The sequence below is a fragment of the Apus apus genome, chromosome 3 (assembly GCF_020740795.1).
Source record: "Apus apus isolate bApuApu2 chromosome 3, bApuApu2.pri.cur, whole genome shotgun sequence".
In the NCBI taxonomy this organism is placed as follows: Eukaryota; Metazoa; Chordata; class Aves; order Apodiformes; family Apodidae; genus Apus; species Apus apus.
Window position 1 is genome coordinate 32,471,885 of NC_067284.1, and position 7,373 is coordinate 32,479,257.

A 7,373-nucleotide genomic window follows, 5' to 3' on the forward strand; every position below is an offset into this window, starting at 1 on the left:
TGATATGCAAGTACACTGCCACTGGTCTAGCTGCAGGTGGCCTGAAAGGTGCTAAGGGCAGGATCGATTTCTGCTCCAGGTATCATCCAGGGGCCTAATCAACAAATACACTCAACTTCCCTACCTGACAATGGGGTAATAGTACCAAAAACAAAGCGCAAATTCCTAGACATGTGGCTAAAGATGATACTAGGAAAACAGTGTCTCAAATATACTAGCATTCTGAAATAGCTCAATCACGAAATGCTTTTATATTTAGTTTACTGAATGACAGAACAACAAAATGTTCGATGAAACTGAAGGTATGAATAAATGTGAAATAACGTGAGGAAAAAAAATAATCCTCACTATACCGGTGCAGCAAAGTATTTCAGTATTTCAGCACAGCTATTAACACTCAAAAATTTTAAAAGACAAAAAAAAGCCCCAAAACAACAACACAGAAGAAAAAAGATCTTGGAGTGACTAGTGAATAACTACAAAAAAAAAAAAAAAAAAAAAAAAAAAAAGCCAAAAAACTACTCAGAAAGAAAACGCAGCCAAAAGTATTCATCATTATAAATCCATGGTACCTTTGTATCACTAATACTGCCTGCAGTCCTGGTCATACACTCCAAAGAAAAATAAATAAATAATAAAACCAAATAGAAAGCACATAGGCAAAAGTAACAAAGACCAATGAAGTAATTATTTCCCATACTGATACTTTTTACATAGACTAAGATTTTCCCCCTCAAAATAAAGAGATGACAGAAGAGAAAAATTACATTGGTCTGCAAGTCACTAAAGGTAGGAAAAGTATTTATAATCCTTCCATATTCACCACTTCTGAATACAATAATAGTCAGTTTAGAAACAGAAGGAAGGAGTTTTCCCTCCATGCAGTGTTTCATCAAATTGCACTCACAGTCCAGGCATCATGGTACAAGGCCAAGAATAAGAAAGGTATCAAATGAAGATTACATGAACTCATAGCAAATAGAAGGCAAAAAAATCTGACAGCCAAAAATGGAACCTGTTTGAGGAGCTCCCTGACCTGCCTGATGCTGAAAGGACAAGCTGTGTTTGTTCTGTTTCTCTTGCACTTCCTGGAACATCCACCACTGAACCCTATCCTTCCCAACTTCCTGCAGTCCCCAGTTGCTGAGGTCTGCACAGAACCACAAGCACAATTCAGGTGTGGGAGAAGCACAGCCTAGACACCTGTTAGGAAATCTGCTGAGAGATCTAAGCAAAGAAAAGGGACTCGGAGCAACAGTCACTACTGGCCACACCAACCGGAGGCAGGACACTCGACTGGCTAAGAACCACCACCACCTCTCACAAGAGCTCATCTGCCATTTCAATGATAAGCTTTTGTTTATCAAACTGCAGTTTGCAACTTCTTTACTCCGAAGTAAAAGCTGAGACGCAAAAGTAAGTTTACAGAACTTCAGTAAAGCAATGGCCCTCCTCTGCCTTAAGGTTTTCTAGAAGTCACACTCGGCTCCGATAGCTTCAGGCTGTCTGCAGTGGTCACCTCCAACCTGGGCTACGAAGGGAAGTCATTTAGTGATTAACCTGCCTTAACATAACGCAAACGCCAGTGAGGAAAACTCTTCAGCAGACCCCGAGTATGGAGACCGGGGGGTCTCGTGTTCCCCCTGCAGAGAGCTCTGGCCACCAGGGAGGCCTCCAGAGAGAGGGGCACCACCGCCGCGCCGGGGGGCAAGGCCTACACAGCCGCGGGGTGCCCGGGCGCTCCCGGGCACAGCCCACCCGCCCGGAGGCAGGCGGGGGAGCAGGCCGCGGCCTTGCCCCCTCCCCGGGCCGGCCTTCAGGCGGCTGCTCGCCCAGCACGGGCTCCCCTGCTCCGCTCCGCCCCGCCCCGTGCCCCGCAACACCGGTCCTGCCCCGCTCCCCGCACCGCTGCCCCGGCAGAGGCGGCCGTGCCCCGCTCCCCCTCACGCCGCCTCCCCGCAGCCCCGCCTCGCCCCTCACCGTAGCGCTGCCGGCGCGGCGGGCGCCCCAGCGCCTCCGGCCCGCCCGGCCCCCACATCAGCACCAGGGCAGGGACCAGCCACAGTCGGAGCCTCATGGTCCGGGCGCGGCTCCCTCCTGCTCCGTCCGCCCGCCCGTTCCCTCACATCCGCCCGGGGAACCTGACGCTCCGCCCGCGACCCCCGCGCCGCGCCGGGCCCGCCGCCCTGGCCCGCACCCGGAAGCGCTGCCCCGCCGGGCCTTCTGGGAGCGGGCGGGGCCGCCATCTTGGGCGGCGGGGCGGGCGCTGCGGGACGGGGCCGGCTCCTGCGGGGCAGCGGGATGGGGGGCCCGGCTCCTGCGGGCCTGCGGGGCAGCGGGACGGGGCCCGGCTCCTGCGGGGCAGCGGGCTCAAGGCGTTCGGTGCAGCCTCTCTGCCCCAAGGGCGCCCCCCCCCCGGGCATGCTCATGGCGGCGCTGCTGCCGCCCGCCCGCAGCGGGACCGGCGCCCCGTCCGTCGCCGGGAAACGGAGGGGGCTGCGTTTTCCCGCAGCCCCTCTCTGGGATGGCCGGGGGGGCTCCGGCCTCTCACGGCTCGTCACGCCCGCAGCGGTGTCTCCCGCGGCTGTGTCTGCAGCTCGCGGGGGATGGTTCCTTCTCCGTCCGGGCGAGCGGCCTGACGCGCGCAGCGGGCCCGAGGGGCGGCTCCGTGACGGACCGGGCCCGCCCGGCTGCAGGCACAGCCTGGTACCCGCGTTACAGCCGCCCTGCCCTGTGCCCGGTCGTGTTTCCCGGAGTTGGTCTGAACGCCCTTCTGGTGGCAGGTGCCTCTGGTAAAGGCGACTGTGAAGGGCTGCGCTCGACAAAGCCGCCACCGTCTCCCATCCTGTGTTTTGCCACACGGCTCATTAGTTAACCTGAAATACTTAAATAGCTAGGGCATTAATAAAATTAATCGTTCTTCAACTTTCTGTAAGGCCGCGAGGACGGACATAGTGCTTAAACCAAGAATGTATGTCTCCCAGCTTCTTGTGTCCAAAGATGGGGAGATGATAAGAGACAAAACTACTGGTTCAACTCCCGTGGGTCCACTTTGAGTTTCCCACAATTTGCGTCTACTGACTCGTAAATCAGAAATAGTGTCTTCTTCCTTAGCAGGTCTCAATGTATCACACTCCGGTATTTGCTCATTTGACCCTCTAATGTTTGTAAACTTGTAGCATCCGTAACATCCTGCAGCAGGGAGTTCCACAGTGTAATTGCATGTATAAGGGTCTCTTTGCTTTCAACCTGACATTTCCTGACACCATTTGATGAGTCCTGCTTCTTGCTTTAGAAAGGACAGTAAACAGTTTTACTTCCTTTATGCCAGTCATCTATAGCCTCCATGAGATCCCCTTTCAGTCTGGCAAGACTCCTCTTGCAGGCCAACAAGTTAAATTTAGTTCTTTTGGTGAAAAGTGTTTGTTGCGATTCTATGAACCTCACCAGTTCTAAGTTTCCTATTCGTGGTGGTGCAACTGAAATGGCATTCAGTTTTCAACATAGAGACACACAGTGGATTTATAAGGTGGCACAACACTCTTCCCTCTTTTGTTCTTGAGACTGTTCCTAAACATTTCTAACATTCAATGTGCTGTTGATTTCCACTGGGCAGACATTGTCCTACAGATACCATTAAATTTCAAACACCTCACTCCTGAAACGTGAGGGTCAGTTTGAACACCATTATTCTACATGTAGCATTGAACTGTATCCTTGATCATCCACCGTTTTGTGGCCAGTCTCTGAAGGCTGAATTCAGTTGCCCCTACGTAGGTGTCCAGGGCTATGTCAGACGACAGGGTGTCTGACCGAGGCTTCAGAAGAGCATGGGCTTCCATCAGGTCCTGTGCCACAACCAGTAAGATGTCTCCCATATCGTCACGCTTGAGTGTGGGTAATTGAGCCCCAGGTATCGAAAGGTCCTTCTGCAATACTCAGCCACACCTTTTCCTTCCTTCCACGAATAGCACGATATCATCAGCAAGCTTTGTCTTGTCTCTCCTCGCCTCCTTGTTCAAATTATTAATGAATAAGCATAGAGATGTGAAGGTGTATTAGGGACAACTGACTATGTAGTATTTTGATACAATCCACTTTTTAGATGCCAAAAAAGTTTTAAGCAAGAATCTATACCAGTTAGAATTTCAGTTATTGCATCCTCAGGTTTCACGGATGAGCAGAATCTGTTGAGAATCTCTTACTGTTAATTTTGTCTATTCTCAATTCATGAACCTTTTTTTTAGGCAACATCTCAGTTTGAAACAGATCAAAGAGAAGGCAGATGATGAAGTGTTCCAGCAGAACACAGACACAGGACATCCTCTTAGGTTTACCACTTAGCCTCTCTGAGTGCTGGGTTTATGCCCAGTTCACTTGGTGGGTTTCAGAACCTAGCCAGCTTCTGGTACTCGGTACACTAAGATTATTGAAATCCTATCAAATCCTTTCAAAAAGGTTTTATTGTTCAGTTTTATACCTTTTATAACTCTTTCCTTTGATGTGATCCTTGACATCTATCCTAGCCCTCTAAGGCTTTTTTTTTTTCCCCCAAAATTAAAAGTCTTACTTTGTTAGGCTTCCCTTGTGGGGAATTATTTAATATTTGTGCTTATTCTAGTTACTTCTTTCTATATGCTTTTAGATATAGTATACCCAGTCTGAAGTATATAATATATCCTTTTTTTCTATGTATGTCTTAATTCTAGTGACTTTGCTTTGTTTTGAACTCCACTGAGAGTTGAGATTTCAGATAGTTGATGCTCCATCAGCTTTCTAAGATTTCTTTGCAAAGTAGTAACGACTAAACTAGTGCTTATTGTTGTATTTGGTGAAGGTTATACTTGGCACTTTAAAAATACCAATTTTCATTTCCCGTTCTATCAGGTGTCACTTAATATTGCAGGATCCTTCTTCGGTTCTTAGGATCAACTTTAGATGGAACTTTTTGGAATAGTTCACTTTTATCTGTGAACTATTTATCCCTATTTTCATATCATATATGAACTGCACAAGTCTCAGTACAGATCATAGAATCACAGAATCACAGAATGAGTTGGAAAGGACCTTAGTTCCAACCCCCCTGCATGGGCAGGAACACCTGCCACTAGATCAGGTTGCTCAGAGCCCCATCCAACTTGCCCTTGAACACTTCCAGGGATGGGGCTTCCACAACTTCCCTGGGCAACCTGCTCCAGTGTCTCACCACTCTCACACTAAAAAATTTCCTCCTAATGTCTAACCTAAATTTTTATCCATTAGCCCTTATCCTCTCACCACAAGCCCTTGTACAAAGTCCCTCTCCAGCTTTCCTGTAGCCCCTTCTGGTACTGGAAGGCAGCTATGAGGTCCTCCTGGACCCTTCCCTTCTGCTCAACAACCCCAACTTTCTCAGTCTGTCTTCATAGCAGAGATGCTATGATTGGTGGACTGATGTCTCACTATTTTGTAACTTGTAAAGAAAGATATAGAAAGGCAGGTAAAAGGTTTATTTTCCCGTTTTCACTTGAATTTTCCCACTGAATCTATTTGTTTCTTCCATTACTTCCATTGTTACTTCTTATCTCACAAGAACACCTTAAGAAGAAAAGTTGATTGCTTGCAAATATTTTTAGAGTTTGTGATTTGTGTTTGGACAGAGCCCATCACAATGCAGTTGTGAGATTAAGGAGTTTAGAAAATGTAATAGCAAAACAGTAAACAATAATTAGGAAAAGTGCAATTTAGTTAGCAATATTGCTTATTCCATGTTAATAACAATACGGTACTTTGTATCAGTTGGTTAGTTTGATGGCATGTCTGGGTATGTTTTTTAAAAAAAACTAATTTATACTAACATATCATCTTGTGTCCAGTATAGGAGCACTTCAGGGTGGTGTTGATGCTCAGTTTTGACAGGAAAGCATTCTTCCCTTCCCTCATTTAGGAATTTGAGCCATTTTATTAATATGATTAGGCCCTAAACAAGGATATGATAAATACATAGGATATGATTAGAAATTACTGGAAAACAGCATGTAGTGTGTTTTGGTGAGGAATAGCACAAGTACAACACATTGAATAACAAAAGAAACAAAATAATGTAATGTATATAGCCAGTAAAAAGTGTTTTCCTGTGTTAATGATAAAAGCTGGAGAAGGACAGAGACAGCTAACTGGACAGCTAACCCTGTTCAGAAAGGCTCCTCTAAGAAAAATCATTTGATAAAGGAGGCTATCCCACCAATCAGAGTGATTCCTAAATATGTACAGTTAATAATTTGCTTAGAAAGGAAAGCAGATTTTTGTGGGAGGCCCTGGAGGAGGAGGATTACCTTTGTTTTGTGAATGTTTGAATAGTCAATGTTGCCCTGAGGAAAAAAGCCTGATCCTGGTTCTAAGCTAGAGATAAGCAGAGCCCCACCCATGTGGGAGATGGAAGGCTGCATAAAGCTGCATATTTTCCCATGGGAATTACTTGAACCTCTGTTACTTGTGGCTTTTGAATCTAAATTGGGCAAAGTCCTGGGATGTGCAGTGTCTTATAAGAAGTGTTCTTCCTTTGGGAGGGGGGTGGAATGAATTAGTTCCTAAGTCTCTTCCACTTTCGTGATCATCTGCCAAAAATTTCCTTAAAGCACTTGGGAGTTTCTCAAAGTAAAATAACCTCCAGAACACAAGGAAAATAACAACAGCAAAGCATCATCTGTGTTTGTGTAACACAAGAAGGGCCTTATGTTTGATTAATGCCATGGAACATGGGGACCTAATAGCAAGAGTGGATCTGCAAGAGTTAACAAACAAGAAGACTGGTATACTTAGGTCTTGATCAATGAGTCTAAGTCTTCTTCCTCTTGCTGAAGTAGAGTGTTCTGATAAACTGGATCTGGACTCCTGTGGCATACCAATTCTGTACTGCTCACAAAAAAAACGTAAAAGTTGCTAGAATTCCTCTTTTCCTCATATTTTTCTCTTTGTTTACTCCTCTGTTCTTTTCCATGGCTGTCTTTCAGCAATCTCTTCCTTTTTATCTCCATAGATGTTTTTTTTCCCATACAGCCTTGTGTTACTCTGAAGGCCTCACCCTTACTAAATGCAGTTTGGCCCATTGTCACTTTCTAGATATGTATAACAGCATTCCACATTAATGATCTCCAGCAATTTATGGTATTAATAGGAGTTTCCAGCTATTTCCCCTGCCTACTCAGCAAGACAGGAACTTGGCTACAACTCCTAAAATCTATATATTCTGTTTTCTGACTACAGGGAACTTCTATGGTCTTCTGAGGTCTCCCAGGACTACACTACAACTGGACTAACTTACCTGCTGTGCTAGTTTTGAAATCTACTGTTACTACAATGTAAAGGAAAGTAGAGACACCAACATGAGAGAG

General features: G+C 46.1%; 1 protein-coding gene across 2 annotated transcripts in view; it reads right to left on the reverse strand.

Annotated features, from left to right (window-relative positions):
* Positions 1–2,215, reverse strand: part of ADAM17 (ADAM metallopeptidase domain 17) — a 35,221-nt gene extending 33,006 nt beyond the window's left edge. Inside the window, exon 1 of one of the 2 annotated variants that reach the window (XM_051616080.1) lies at positions 1,981–2,215. In XM_051616080.1, coding sequence (XP_051472040.1) covers positions 1,981–2,077 — 97 coding nt within the window. In that variant the 5' untranslated portion in view covers positions 2,078–2,215. The remainder of the gene's footprint in view (positions 1–1,980) is intronic. The other variant, XM_051616078.1, reaches the window with a different exon arrangement.
* Positions 2,216–7,373: the final 5,158 nt, after the last annotated feature.